General features: G+C 45.7%; 2 protein-coding genes across 11 annotated transcripts in view; one reads left to right on the top strand and one right to left on the bottom strand.

Annotated features, from left to right (window-relative positions):
- Positions 1–4,693, top strand: part of PFKM (phosphofructokinase, muscle) — a 45,920-nt gene extending 41,227 nt beyond the window's left edge. For all 4 annotated transcript variants that reach the window (XM_074325773.1, XM_074325772.1, XM_019748355.2 and 1 more), the window contains 6 exons: positions 347–511; positions 1,524–1,585; positions 1,824–1,935; positions 3,640–3,739; positions 3,821–3,926; positions 4,167–4,693. In XM_074325773.1, coding sequence (XP_074181874.1) covers positions 347–511; positions 1,524–1,585; positions 1,824–1,935; positions 3,640–3,739; positions 3,821–3,926; positions 4,167–4,311 — 690 coding nt within the window. In that variant the 3' untranslated portion in view covers positions 4,312–4,693. The remainder of the gene's footprint in view (positions 1–346; positions 512–1,523; positions 1,586–1,823; positions 1,936–3,639; positions 3,740–3,820; positions 3,927–4,166) is intronic.
- A 1,046-nt stretch (positions 4,694–5,739) lies between these two features.
- Positions 5,740–14,597, bottom strand: part of ASB8 (ankyrin repeat and SOCS box containing 8) — a 30,110-nt gene continuing 21,252 nt past the window's right edge. The window contains exons 1-4 of one of the 7 annotated variants that reach the window (XM_019748364.2): positions 13,632–14,306; positions 11,056–11,219; positions 9,505–9,609; positions 5,740–7,637 (exon numbers count right to left, since the gene is read on the bottom strand). In XM_019748364.2, the coding sequence (XP_019603923.1) occupies positions 7,005–7,637; positions 9,505–9,609; positions 11,056–11,184 (867 nt within the window). In that variant the 5' untranslated portion in view covers positions 11,185–11,219; positions 13,632–14,306 and the 3' untranslated portion in view covers positions 5,740–7,004. Of the gene's footprint in view, positions 7,638–9,504; positions 9,610–11,055; positions 11,220–13,631; positions 14,341–14,597 lie in introns of those variants that run through there. The other 6 variants (XM_019748363.2, XM_019748362.2, XM_019748365.2 and 3 more) reach the window with 6 other exon arrangements.

Below are 14,597 nucleotides of genomic sequence, written 5' to 3'. Positions count from 1 at the left end.
TTATTTAACCATGCATGTGGTGTTTATTCTCCTCACCTTGTGAGTTTTCTAACCTAGAAATGCATCGGGACTCTGCATACTAAATGTTTGTTCCTCTCTGAGGTCATACAGTGTAATTTCCCTAGTCTAAGCAACAGAAAGGGTAGGTACTCCTTCCTTCCCAGGAGAGAAGTGCCACACTGTGCTTGGCAAATGTGCCTGCCATCCCGGAAGGCAAGAACTTGATGAGATGTAGGGGCCCTGCTGGCCTGGAGTGGAGATAGTTCGAGTCGGGTTATGACAAGGGCCACAGAAGTGATGAGAAGGAGACCCCTGACCCTGTCTTTCTGTGACCCATTGTCTGCAGACCTGTGACCGCATCAAGCAGTCAGCAGCTGGCACCAAGCGTCGGGTGTTTATCATTGAAACTATGGGTGGTTACTGTGGCTACCTGGCCACCATGGCAGGACTGGCAGCTGGGGCCGATGCTGCTTACATTTTTGAGGAGCCCTTTACCATTCGAGACCTGCAGGTAGGTGGCCACCCAGAGCCTGCTGGGTAGCTGTCCCCTGCCCCAGTCTGTCCCCACTGTTCCCACAGTGACCTATGCCATGAGAGCATAAGATGAGGCTGGAGCTGATTGGTCTGTGGAGTCCTGTGAGGGGACCAGAAAGCCCCAAGCAGGCATTCTCTGGTGTGATCTCACATACGGACCACAGTGCCTGCTGTGGGAGCATTCATTTTGAGGTGCGGCATGCTGCTCAGCCCTTTATATGTTTTTCATTTTATCTTCACAACAGGCATGCAAGGGACATGCTGTCTTCGTATTACAGATGAGGAAGGTTTAGAGAGGTCCAAAGCTTTTCTAATCTCATTAATAGGTGACTTTCTACTGTATCACGCCACCCCTCCTGATTTCCCTTGCTACCAAAGTGGACTCATTCCATTTTTGAGAGGGATACCCTTTCACCTCCGGGGGGTAGGGGAGCTCTGACTCATGTTTCACAGAGGGACCATATGATCCTTATTTTCCAAGATCCTAGTTCCCTGGGGGGAAAAAGAATCACACAATGGAGGGGTGGCAGGCTGATCCTAACCCAAGAACCCAGCCAGCCCCTGCAGGAGTGAAGGGCAGGAATTTTCCTCCCCCACCCTCAACTCAAAGCCCAAGTGAAGGAACTGGTTCCTCCCAGGTACATACAAGCATTTAAAGACTGACACTGAGAGCAGAGTCACCCCTCCGAGGAAAGGGGAACCAGAAACACCTGGAAAGGAAAACAGAAGGCTTGGAGGGGGGCTGAAAACTGACAGTCTTGAACTTTCCCTCTTACAGTTCTGCCTGTCTCATTTGGAACTTCATTTAAATTTCGGTCTGCACTGAACTTTGTAAAGGGATCAGGCAGAGTTCAGGCTCAAGAGTGTAAACAGCTTCCTTTATTTCCCTCTCCCTCCTGGAGAGGCCGGATGGGAAAAAAAGAGGTCTCTGCACTTGCCAGAGCTTATTCACTCCCAGCCAGTCTTAGGATTCACTGTTTCATTTTCAGGCAAATGTTGAACATCTGGTGCACAAGATGAAAACAACTGTGAAAAGGGGCTTGGTGTTAAGGTACCTCAACCACGGTTTGTCCCCAAGTGAAGAGAGAAAATAGTCAGGCTGTGGTCTTGGCCCCCGGCATGGATGCGGGGTTCGGGCATTCTGAGGAACTTGTGGGCACAAAGGGAGAGAACCTGAACCACAGGAGGCAATCGAGAGGGCAGAACAGAGCCTACAAAGGCAGAAAGTGGCTGGGGGTGGGGGGTGGGGAGACAAGCACAGTCACAGGCTTCTGGTGTCTACCTGGCAGGAATGAGAAGTGCAATGAGAACTACACCACTGACTTCATCTTCAACCTGTACTCTGAGGAGGGGAAGGGCATCTTTGACAGCAGGAAGAACGTGCTCGGCCACATGCAGCAGGTAGGAAAGACCCCAGTCACGCCCGCCACCAATCAGCGCTCACCCCCAACACCCAGCGACGCTCCCAGTGGGCTCTCACTACTGGAGGCTGTCACCACGGAGCACGAGCCTGCTGTCTTTTACAGTCATAGAATCAAAACATCATTATCCTGGAAGTGGCCTTACAGATTATGTGGCCATCCTGTTCATTTAGGGCAGGGTTGCTCGACCCCGGCACTATGGCCATGTGGGGCTGGATAATTCTTGGGCGCGGGGGGGTTGTTCTGTGCATTGTGGGTTTGCCAGGATCCCTGGACTCTACCCACGAGATGCTCGTAGCACCTCCATCCCATGTTGTAACAACTAAAAAATGTCCCCTGGAGGACAAAATTGTTCCCAGTTGAGAACCACTGATTGAGATGAAGAAAATGAGGCCCAGAGAGGAGAAACAATTCTGTCAGGGCCATTCATCAATCCTGGGTAAGAGCCAGACAGCCGCGGCCATGGCTCTTCCCACCACACAGACTTCCTGAGGAACCTGTGGAATGAGGACAGGCACCTCGCTGCTGTTGGCCTCCATCTCCACTAACTGGGTTTCAAGAGGAAAGGAATTCCTTTCTACCACGGCAGGGTGTCATGCGGGGTCTCTGGTCCCGCTCCCCACATAAGAACACAGGACATGGTGAGGCCAAAAAGGAACACCCACGGAGCCATAGATAGGGGAATCATACCACTATATTCTCGCTGGCGGCTGGGATGGAGACACAGGAAGCAGGAGCCACACGATCCGCAACCCGCCGTCTGCTTTCCTGCCAACCAACCTCACTCGCCAACTGCAATCCGCCTCTCTGCCATCCACAACCCACAATCCGTGCTTGCCAGCTCAGCCACAGCAGTTGTATCAGTGGCTAATGGCTAACCGGTAACAGCTGATGGCCAACTAGTCACAGCTGATGACCATCTACTATCCTAGCCAGCACCTTTCCACGAGAGACTGGAAACTGCTCTCCTGGCTCTGTCCCCACAAGCACCCACATTCCATGCCCACCCAAGGCAGGCCTCACTCAGCTGGCACTAGTGGTCTGAGGCTCCCCCGTGCCAAACGTCCCTACCTGATGCGGCTTAAGCATTGACCTTTGACTTTTCTCTATCCGCAAATAAATTCCTAGTATCTCAGTTTAAATGAGCTTATTAGCCCCGGCAGGAATGGGGTCCTAATCGATTAAAGTATGAAGACCTGTTTCCTGTTTTTCCTTCCTTCCCACTTTCCCACTTACTTTCTCTTAGTTCAGAGAAAATCGACATGTTTCACATTATTCTGAGGTGTTACCAGGGCCATCTAGACTGGGCCATAAGGAACACTTCGGTGTCATTGATAATGGTGACTGACCAAAGCTGCCAGCCTGAGGGGGTAGGGAAGTGACCAAGTGGCCAGTGAGACTAGAAGGCAATGAACAGGGTCAGAGCTATGGAGCTAGAAGAAGCCATTGTGAGACCAGTCATCCCCTTTAACTAATTAGTAACTTATACCTGACAAATGGCCAAATATGCTGGGCAGCTCATCCTGGTTCCCAGAACGGTTTCAGGATTTCCTTTCATAGTTTGATTTCTGGATTCCCATTTCTGGCTGTAAACCTGGGCTCTCCTTTTTTTCTGTGTACTCAGCTATCTCTGCTACTTCATTAGAGTCCATCCACTATGTAATTTTTATGATTCTTTTTCTAGGGTGGGAGCCCAACTCCATTTGACAGGAATTTTGCCACTAAGATGGGTGCCAAGGCTATGAACTGGATGACTGGGAAAATCAAAGAGAGTTACCGTAATGGTAGGTGGGATAAGAGGGTGAGCCCCCTGCATAGAGGCTGGTTCCCCAGTACAGAAGCTGACTGACCATCCCTTATTACAGGGCGGATCTTTGCCAATACGCCAGACTCGGGCTGTGTTCTGGGGATGCGTAAGAGAGCCTTGGTATTTCAACCAGTGACTGAGCTAAAGGACCAGACAGATTTTGAGTGAGTACATCTACTTCCTGGAGTGGTTCCCTCTCTGGTAGGTCCAAGAACTTCTTTTCCTAACCTGTTTACTGTCTTCAATCCTTTTCTCTTAGGAGTAACACCTGTAGTTGTACCTACTTCAGAGCTGACGCCCGTGCCCTAAATCCAGCCTCTTGCTCACCTTTTCCCCATAACCTTTGATAGCAGTTCATTACGGTGCTGAAAGGTTAAGTCATCATCTACCTCATTCCTTTGTAGGCACCGCATCCCCAAGGAACAGTGGTGGCTGAAGCTGAGACCCATCCTCAAAATCCTAGCCAAGTACGAGATCGACTTGGATACCTCAGAGCACGCTCACCTGGAGCACGTCAGTCGGAAGCGGTCTGGGGAAGCTCCTGTCTAAGCATCTTTGGAGTGAGGGGAACGGATTGCCTGATTATGGTCAGCTCACCTCCTGCTAGATGCAAGTCCGTGTATTTGCAAGTGTTTTAGCTCATTTTCCATTAGGTTCCTTTTATTTGGTAACTGCAGCCATGATCAGCTCTGACTAGGGGGCAATGAGTGGAAGCTCCTTTTAGATAGAATTCTTCATGACTTCTACCCAGCTTCATCAGTCACACAGGCTGGGCTCGTCTAGTGCTACTGCTAGATTTCAGTTACTCGGTTAGAACTTTCCTAAAAATAAGCTTTATTTATTTCTTTGTGATAACAAAGCCTTGGTTCCTCTACTACTTTTGCTACAGTGACAAACAATTACTACACTAATAAATGCCAACTGGTCACTGTTTTTGGTTCTCCTGTTACCGTTTTCACAAGTAGAATATAGCACGATTGACCCCAAGCACCACACTCCGCCCAGACAGAACACCTGGGAAAATGCAGCGAGGTGATCGCCCCGTGGACTTCTGCGGCATGTCTTGGCTCACACGGGGTCCTAGAACATAGTACACTGGTCCTCACCCTCGTCCCGCACTAGCCCCTCCTGCATCCTCTGCAGCCAGGACGATGCTCCAGTCTCCCTTAAGCTAAAGTTGTGTGTCACCTCTTGAACATATGCCCTTTACCAGAGTAGCATGTTTCTAGCCATCGCATGATCTCTCTTCCTCTGCTGATGACCTAGGGTTCTTCCTTCTCAACTTTCCCCCTATACTACTTCCTGGATGAAAGCAAGACTCCACTTGCAGGGAGACATGTACATTTTGAAAGTCTGGGAAATTGAGACACCAAGTCTGGGACCTGGTTTTGCGGGTTGGTTGACATACTGCTTTGGAAAGATGTCAGTTCTTATTCAGCATAATTTCTGTTCCATAACAGCTGCTGCTTCCTCAGTAGCCAAGTACCCATGTAATGCAGTTGGTCTTCAGAACTGGGACTACAGATTACACTCCAAATGGACAGGATGGTGCCCTGTCAATGCCAGGTTTAAGATTAGCCTCCAAAAACCACATCCTGGCTCTCAGCACAGGCATATATATTCCTTCCAACTCACAGTTTCCTCACATGCTTCATGCAGCAGGAAGGAGGTTCAAAGTTACAAGGGGTGGAAGAAGGAATTACCGCTAGTGCATCACTTTTGCTGGCTGCCCAAAGTCTTACTGCTGTACCCTACAAACAATTCTACGCAGTGACTGAGAAGCCTTATCAGAGCCCAGAATTCAAGCAGCCAGTGCTTTTTGTACAGGAATTAACAATAAAGATCAAGCACTGTTATCATGGAATCCTCAAAGCAGCCTATGAGGTAGGTGGCAACAGCCCCATTTCAGAGCTGAGGACACGGGGGCTCGGTGATTAAATCGTGGAGAAAAGTAGGAATAGTAGAAATTGCCAGACGTGCTTTAGAACTGTTTATTTCTTTTTTGAAGTGAGCAAAAACACCAATAGCAAAAGGGCAAAAGCAGACATACTTTTTAAAATTAGCTGTGTCAGCCGATTCTGTTCAGTTTTATTTGTAGTTCCCAATCAGTGTTTTTAAAAAAAGGTTTTTCAAATTTGCATACAGGTCATCTAAGATCAATAACAACTTGATCTAGTTTAGAAACATAAAAAAGAAGAGTACTGTTGACTAAGTGTTGGTCACTAAAACAGATTACTTTTGGGTAGGGGGGCCATCTCAAAAGAAGCTCTTGTAATGCTCTTCCCCCGCCCACCCCAACCAATGTCTTGTACAGATCAGTAAAAAACAAAGTTTCCAAAACAACTGAAAGAAAAATAACTCCAAACTCTTGGCAGAGTGAGCTTCGTATAGGGAATGAGGAAGACTCGTGGGAAAAGGCAGCCCAACTCCTCCTCCACTAGAGCAAACACCTTCGTCTATGATGCAGGAAATGCCTGCTAAGCCATTAGAGCAAACTGGCTTTCAGGAAGAGAAAGAACTGCATTAGAAGAAAAGTTCTTAGGACTACTTAGGACCTGCTATCTCTTCTACTATGTGGAAAGCCTGGAGACAATCTTTCTGAAATAACATTGCTCGACTATTGTAACCCTTGGGCACAACCATGAAAAAGAGGCAAAGACTACTGTTTCCTTTGTTGGTGAGAAAGGGGGCCAGTCCCTTCTGAATGCCCCATAATGTGGCATTCTAGGGACACCACCCAGGCCAATTCTCAATCTGCACACTATTTGAGGCTGTAGTACTTTCATTTGAGGGCCATAATGTTAGCTGGAATTTTCTTAAAGTTGTTCACAGATCAGCTAAAATGCTTCTAGCGGGGTTCTTCCGAAACATTAATTATGTCCCCAAAGGAAAACCAAACACACGTTCTTTCAGTGATTTTCATCTTCCTAGAGAAATGTAGTTGTACTGTTGACATTTTCCCAAAAGGGGAAGATAAGAGAGATCTCTTTTTTGCAGGGTGCAATATAAGAAGCCAAGTAAGCAGTACACAGAAAACAAAGGGAGAGGTTTTTGTTTGTTTGGTTGCTTGGTTTGGGGAGGGGAGATGGTGTGGCGCTTACTGTTGTGACATGTTGCCTCAAAATATAAACCACACAACAGGAACAGCTGCTTTTCCCGTTTTCCAAGACACAGAGACAGTACTGCAGGAAAACAACCTCACCCAGAGTTGCCTGCGTGATGGTGCAAACGTCTCCTCCAGGCTATTCTACGAGTAATAGGTATTCCTTCAGAGAAGCTGGCAGTGGAAGGCCTTTCACCGCATCGGGCAGATACTGGAGTCCCAGGCTACGGCGCACAGCATAGCGAGAGAGTGTTTTTAGAGTTCCTGGGGCTGAGCACAGAACAGTCAGTTTTTCACATAGCTGCTGGTCTCTGGCCACTTCTCGTGGCATGGTGCCATTTTTCCTTAATTCAAAGTGTCCAACCGCTCTATGGAGGAGCTCGAAGCAAGAGTCCTCTTTCTCAGTTCCAAGTCCCCTGACTAGCAGGGCCACCAGGCGGGAGATGGGTGTCTGGCCTTTTAGGTTGATGACTCTGACCTCTGCACCATAATCGAGAAGGATGCTGATGCTCTCCAGATTTCCCTTCATGGCAGCCCAGCTGAGCGGGGTATCATTGTTATAATCCAGGGCATTGACCGAGGCCCCACTCTCGAGGAGGGCCCGCACACACTCAGCATTGTTCTTAAAGGCCGCCCAGTGCAGTGGCGTGTCTCGGTTGCCATCCAGTGCATTGGGGTTTGCACCATACTCCAGGAGGACCTCCACACAAGCCTCATCCTTCTCAGCTGCATAGTGGAGGGCTGTTCGGTTGTAACCATCCAGGGCATTTACCTGTAGAGAGCGAGGAACTATATTACAGTAGACAGACGACTGAGAGGACGACAGGCCGGCAAAGAAGCTTGCATGTGTGTATCCACTACCTGTGCTATGGAATGTTCTCAACAACAGGGTCAATAAGCAATTCCCAGGGGGCCTTGGTGATCAAGGTGGAGATATGACAGGAGCTTAGCAACAAACTGGAAAAGATCTGTCCGCAAACAACACCATTCTATTATGTGCACTGAGTGGCTGGCCGGCATTATTCAGGTGTTTGCTATGTTCTTAGTGACCATTCACTAGAATCTCTAACATTAGAACAGGGGCTAAAGAAAGAGAAGATGAAGTCTGTCCTTGTAACTACTTTGAAAGATGTTTATTAAAAAGCAGCTTGAATGTACTAAGCAGAGTAAGGGTTTTGGAGCATTTTATCTACCCTAACTCACTCTATCCTGTGGCTTAAGGCAACCAGACTGAAACATAATGAGGCCAAACTAAGCTCTGCCCACATAGCTCTGCTGTGCTCTTTAACCAGGCAGAGAAGCTCAAATTGTTCATCCAAGCCAGCCCCTTGCAAAAATATGCTGCGGAGTCATAAGAGAACCTGGGTGAGAGTATGTGGAGGAAAGAGCACAAACCTCCCCGTGCCGAAAAAGCAGTTGGCTTGCTAAGAGGCAGCATCACCTCTAATTTCTGAAGGCTGCTACAAAGACTTCAAAACCCAAATTTTTAAACGGTATATTACCTTCCCCCATAAAATGCAATAAATAACTGAAATATTTAACTGAGTTAAACTTCCTATTTAGCTAAAACCTCTTCTTTTCCCCCAAGATGTTTTCACTTTTCATCATTGACATAAATCACTGGCTTTCATTCCAGGGTCACTCACAAAAGTGATGGAGTAGATAATGACAAGTAGAGAAGAACATGGTTGTGCGGAGATGAGGACGCTGGGGGCTGCCCCTTAGGCCTACTGACCAGTGTGTCTGGGGCCTGCAAAATGGCTTCACGGCATGTCTGATTCAAATTGCACCTTAGCATATACACATTCAAGATTGCTCACCAAGAGTCAAAACCACTAATATATTTATTTAACAAGCACTTACTTAGCAATTACTACATGCCAGCATTCTAAACACTTTATAACCTTATAAAGAAGATATCATTAGCATCCCCATTTTACAGATGAGGAAACTAAGGCAAAGAAACTTTAAGTAACTTGTTCAAGGTCACGCAGCTGGAAGTGACAGCTGGAATTCAAATCAATGAAGTCAGGCTCCAGACAGTCTATTCTTTTAATCACTCACTGTACTATGCTGCTTTTTGCTAATGCCAACATAAATTAAGCTGTGGTTTTTATGTTAACATACTCATTAGAAAGACTACAGAAAACAAGATATATTAAAACAGAAAACAATTAATGGGCAGAAATAGCACAAGAAGTCCAATCCTGAGGATAAGACTGCCTAATGATACGTATTTATCTCCCAGTGACAGTGGCATTAGAAGTGCACATCCGGTAGCAGGTTTGAAATAGTTTAGATTTAATCAGAGTTGAAGGACCTTTGCACTTAATAGCTCCTGGACAGTTAAGAGGCACTGAGAGGATTAAATGGAAATACAAACAACTCCATTGGGAGAAAAAGGGGAGATAAAATTCCCTCTTCGTGGAGCCATGGACAGCTTAAGAAAGAAAGACAAAGGAATAAAATCCTTTGGATCATTTCATATATTGGCCATTACGTTTTGCTTTAATATTGGCACTGCCAATGTGACCATGAGCTAGAAGGAGGGAAAAGGTGGGAGAAGAGATAAGAAATTTTAAGAAAATAAGAAGCTCACATTTTTGTGAATCACTAATGTGACAGTGGTAAAACATTACCTCAGCTCCTTTTTCCAGGAGTAGCTCCACACAATCAGCATCTGACACCATGCAGGCACAGTGCAGCGGCTTCAGTGTGCCATGGGTACAGTTCACATCTGCTCCCTATGGGCAGAAGGAAACTTCAATCAGTGTGCTCAGCTCCGGCTCATCGAGCAGGATAAGACTCAGAACTGAGTCCAGGGGGGAAGAGGATTCTAACTCGGGCTGTACTGTAAACAGACTACTGGTCTCAGTTCCTATTCCTATTAATTAAATAACATGATGATGCTAATGTCCAAACCAAGCAAATACGCTGAAGAGGAATAAAGGAACTGTCAATTCTGTAGATCAAGTTATTAAGTTTCTCCACAAGGTAGCCTGCCAGAAGGTTATTTGGACATCACTGCGGACATAAACTGATGTGTAGAAAACAGTGGGAACCTCATCATGAGGCAGGAAAGCTGGAAAAGCTTTCTCTGGCCATTATGCTCTGAAAAAGTCAGGAAAGTGAGTCTGTCAGACTGAAGCCAGGAGAACTGGCGCACTCTTTTTGTCATTCAACAGACAATAGTAAGGTCATCTTAACATCATCTTTTTGTTTACAAACATCTTCAAGGTAGCCTCTTAGTACCAGCCTTCTCTGCCACCTAGCCCCTGCTCGTACTTCTATTTCAAATCTGATAAAGGAGATGGAAATACCACAGTCAGACCAAAGTCATTGAATGACTCAGCAGCAGAGCTAGAATTAGAACATGACAAAATTTCTACTGCTGAGCCTTCTGACACCACTTTTGCTGAGAACAAACTAAGACTATGACATTTTCTTCTCACAGCCGTGGCATACAATTCTGAAGCAGATACAGAGCTCTCGGCTGTAAATAAGGATTTGAAAGTTGCTGAAAAGAATGTACAGAAGTAACCATCTGGATGCATTTTCTAGTGATCAAAAATTACCCTGTAACTTCTCTACAACAGGAATAATATACAGTAAAAGGTATAAAGACCTTCTAGGATACACTAGTCGTATAACAAAATTACTGAACAGCAGTGGTCAGATATCAGATACTAAGGTGTTTTCTAAAGTCAAAAATTACCATGCATTTTAGGAGTTGGTGATATTTTCTACAGAACTAGAAGAGGTAGCGGTTGTTAAAATAGAAGACAACTGATAGCTATGTAATCATTATAAAGCACAAGGATCTGAAAGCCACGTCTGCTTTGCTCATCTCCTTCCTCCCTTAGTACAACATGTACAGAAGACTTTGAGCTTGCTAGATCCCATATGCACCATTTCCAGACAGATTTTACAACGATCATGAAACTGGCGTTATCTAGAACATATTTCCTGAAGAAAAACATCAGATGCTCAAAGTGAAAAGGCGAAGGGAAGAGAAGCAAAACAGGAAAATTACACTTCAATGGTCAAGTCAATACATTTATGACGATTGTAAAAACTCTTTGTGATCTTGAGCTGAGTCAAAGCTACAAATGTGTAATCTATGAGGATTCCCCAGGAACATTCCCGCTTCACCTCCCCAAGGACTCGGGCATCAATAACAGCACACTCACCCCTCTGATGAGGTCCTCTACATTATCATGTGGGAAGGAACGAATGGCAGCAATTGTTCGGATTAAGCGCTCTGAGAGAGAGTATTTGCTCTGAATGCTCTGCATAATATACCACATACTGGAACTCATCAAGGCTCAGGGTATGTTCACATGCTCCAAGCTGTCTGGAACAAAGAAGTTTTAGGCATACACAGTATCACTGAGCACACCTGTCCTTAGGGGCAGGCGTTCTCTGGGGCCTTCCCAGTACTAAGAGCAGATTTCAATGATCAGTGATTGATTAATATCATTTTCTCTTAATCGTAAGGAAATAGGTTAATAATAGTTGCTTAGGGAGCCGGGTAAACCTGGACACAGACGATCTGACTCTCAGTTCTACTCTCTGACCTAAGTCTAGCACAAGATTTCCCCAAGAGACTCCAAGACCCCCAGGGAGTTCTGTGTGGTTTAACAACAAGAGTATGCAAGGAAGGGGATTTTTTTAAAGGCTGAAAATGCCGCGAAACATTCTTTTCCTCCTCTGAAGTTTGTGGTTTTTATTATCAGCACCAATTTTAGGTTATTTGTTACATTTGGCCTTGCAGTATAGTTATGTTCATATGGCTTCTCCATCTAAATTATAAAAAATTGGAAAACAAGCATGGTCCTTGTCTTCCACTTTTTTGCCCATGTAAGGCCATCCACAGAGTCTCACAAAAAGAAGTAGCTGATAAATATTGGTTGACTGACTGGCTAAAAGGTATGGAAGTGAGAAGAGATGAAAAAGGCTATGGAACAAATACATCTATGTTCATGACAAGGCAATTGTAAAATAGTTTAAAATGTTTCCTGAAAAGAAAAAAAAGGGGAACTAGTTGAGGTAACATTCTAAAATAAGGAAGGAATGCAAAAGTATAACAATTCTGGAGTCATCTATATGAAATCAGAAAAAAATGTCAAAGTTCACACCAATGACACATGCTTGCAGTTGTTGGAAAACAAGTAGATTTGAGTGCAAAATGAATTAAAAATTTTAATAACTGGCCACTTGTGACAACTGAGAAACAGATTTGGGCAAATATATGTTGAAACCACAACATGACAAAGAATTCTAGAATAGAAAAAAAAATAATGCAATATACTTAAATTCAACGATGATTAAAGTTTTGGCTGTGTAACAGCCATATATGAGTACTATTTGGGAAACAATTAAAATTACAGCAAACAAGGTAGAGCATTTCAATGAAAAAGCAGATATCAAAAACTGTACAGAAAATACCATGAAGTACAGCTCTCTAGGTGTAACTGTTTAGGAATCTATGTTATTATTAAACTATAAGTTGCTTGGGGGTAAATACAGTATTATTTTCAATAGTGCCCTGTACATGCCAGCTTCTCAATAAATATCTATTGAACTAATGTAAAGCTTATTACTTCGGATCCTAACCAATTCAAGACTTATAATATTGTAACAACAATGGATGGTGCCAGGTAGGTACTAGACTTACCCGAGGAATCACTTGGTAAGTCATATAAATGTCTAACCGCTATGCTGTACACCTGTATATTAGTTAATATAATATTAAATGTCAACTGTAATTGAAAAATAAAAAAATTAATTCAAGCCTTGCAGTAATTAAGCACATTATGTATATGATGATTACTAAGGGGGAAAAAAATCCTAAAATTATTTTGGTCATTTCATACTATGCAATTTTTGCTTTTTGTGATAAGAGTATCTGCTCATATATTATGTAACATACTATACACTCTAATGGTTTCTAATTACTAGCCATTTATCTGTTTAAAATATATATAATACTAATTAATAGATTACAAGTTAAAAATATTCGATTCACAGGTATCAATGATTCAAATTGGGAATTCTTCTCCCCTATTATAAGTGAATAAGGTTACACACTTGTTATATGTCTCTCTCAAATTTTCTAGATAGTTTAGACTTGGCATATGTTTTCATCTCTCCAACAGCCACTAAACTCCTCAGAGACAAGGGTCTGTATCTTACACTTCTTCGTTGCAAGGAAAAATGGGGGGGGGGGAGGCATTTGAGTCAGCGATTCCAAGAATGGGGGCAGAAGACAGAGCATCTGAAGTGGAAGGCTTAGATTGAAGTGGTTCTGTTAACCGTTTCTAGCCCATGATAATCGGAAGAAGCTAAATAAACCCTGCAATCATTTTCGGGGCGCTCTTAGACCCCAGAACTCCTAACTCAGAATATGACCAGTGGTCCTCTGCTGCTGCCTCGAAGATACTGGTGAGTAGTGAAACTCCAGGGCACATTGACAACATGCACTGTCAGGAAGGGTCAAGGAAGTCTAAACTCGACCGATCTCCGGACAGCAGCCCGTGCACGGTTTGACCCCCAAGAGGCCCCTTTCCTCTGCTGGAGCTGAAAACCCTCTCCCCGTTTTCTTTCCCTTCGGATCCAGAGAAAACACCAAGGCGCTTTTATTGCGAAGCTAGCAGCAAAGTGGGAGAGAGGCAATATTTAACAGCTGTGGTGCTAGTGAGGCCCTGGCTTCCGCCCGGGCGGGGAGACCCTTGGCCCCGCCAGAGGCGCCCCCAACCCACCGCACCTGCTGAGAGAGGGCTCGCGGCAGCTTTATCTCGTCGAGGCAGGGGACGGAGGGTAAGGGCACGAAATGGGAGGACGTGTGGTGTCACTCTCCGCATGGGCTCCCCAAAGATCGCTTCAATCCCCGCAGATCTCCCGGGGCCTGTCCTTTAACAGGGTCGCACAATCTGCGCGGGGGGACCCACAGAGGCGGACCAACCCCCGCTCGGATCTCCCCAAGGCCGGGAACGATGTCTCAGCCTCGAGGGCTCGCGGACCCCGAGCGGGGAGCGGAGGAAGCGTTACTGGGTATGGTGCACCGGGTTAGGGAGCCTGGCTGCAGGCATTACCGCAGAGAGGGCCGCACTCACCAAACCGCGGGGCTGATCTGGGTCGTGAAAGCCGCTGTCAAGACGTGACCCGGAAGCAGAAGTTGTCTCCAGTGGAGCCCTCTGTTTACAGGACCTGAAGGCGACTAGGATGGGCGCTTGCGCACCGAGCAGTGGCTGTGGGCGGAACGCGCCTGCGCAGACTGGTGAAGCATCTGTCCTATCCACGTCTAGTTAACCGGTCACTTTCTCGCATAGCCTTGAGGCTTTGTGCGCAGGCGCAATGTGGCGCTCTCGGCCGCCGAGCGGCGGTGGACACAAAACTCACTGGTCCCGGCTGTTGGACCGAATCTGTGGGTCCAGGCCCGCAGTGCGTTCGTCCACGCCCTCTGCTGCCTCCAACTGTCTCCGTCTGTGATCAGGCCTGGGCATCTCATTCCCAGATTATTCCCAAATTCGCTACACTGGTTCAGTATTTTAGGAGACAAATTGTTAGTAAGAAATGTCTTTGGCAAATAAAAGAGACTTCCAGCATTACTCATAATATTGGAACGCAACTATGCTCCTTGGAACCTTGCTGGATACTGTCCACCCTCCCTCAGAAGGAGCTATACCAAAGATAAACAACCATCCAAGAGGTGTAGTAGCCCAAATGTTGA

Source organism: Rhinolophus sinicus, linkage group LG02, assembly GCF_036562045.2.
Source record: "Rhinolophus sinicus isolate RSC01 linkage group LG02, ASM3656204v1, whole genome shotgun sequence".
Lineage (NCBI taxonomy): Eukaryota > Metazoa > Chordata > Mammalia > Chiroptera > Rhinolophidae > Rhinolophus > Rhinolophus sinicus.
The sequence above is the reverse complement of the archived record's forward strand: the minus strand, read 5'-3'. Positions and strand labels throughout refer to the sequence as shown.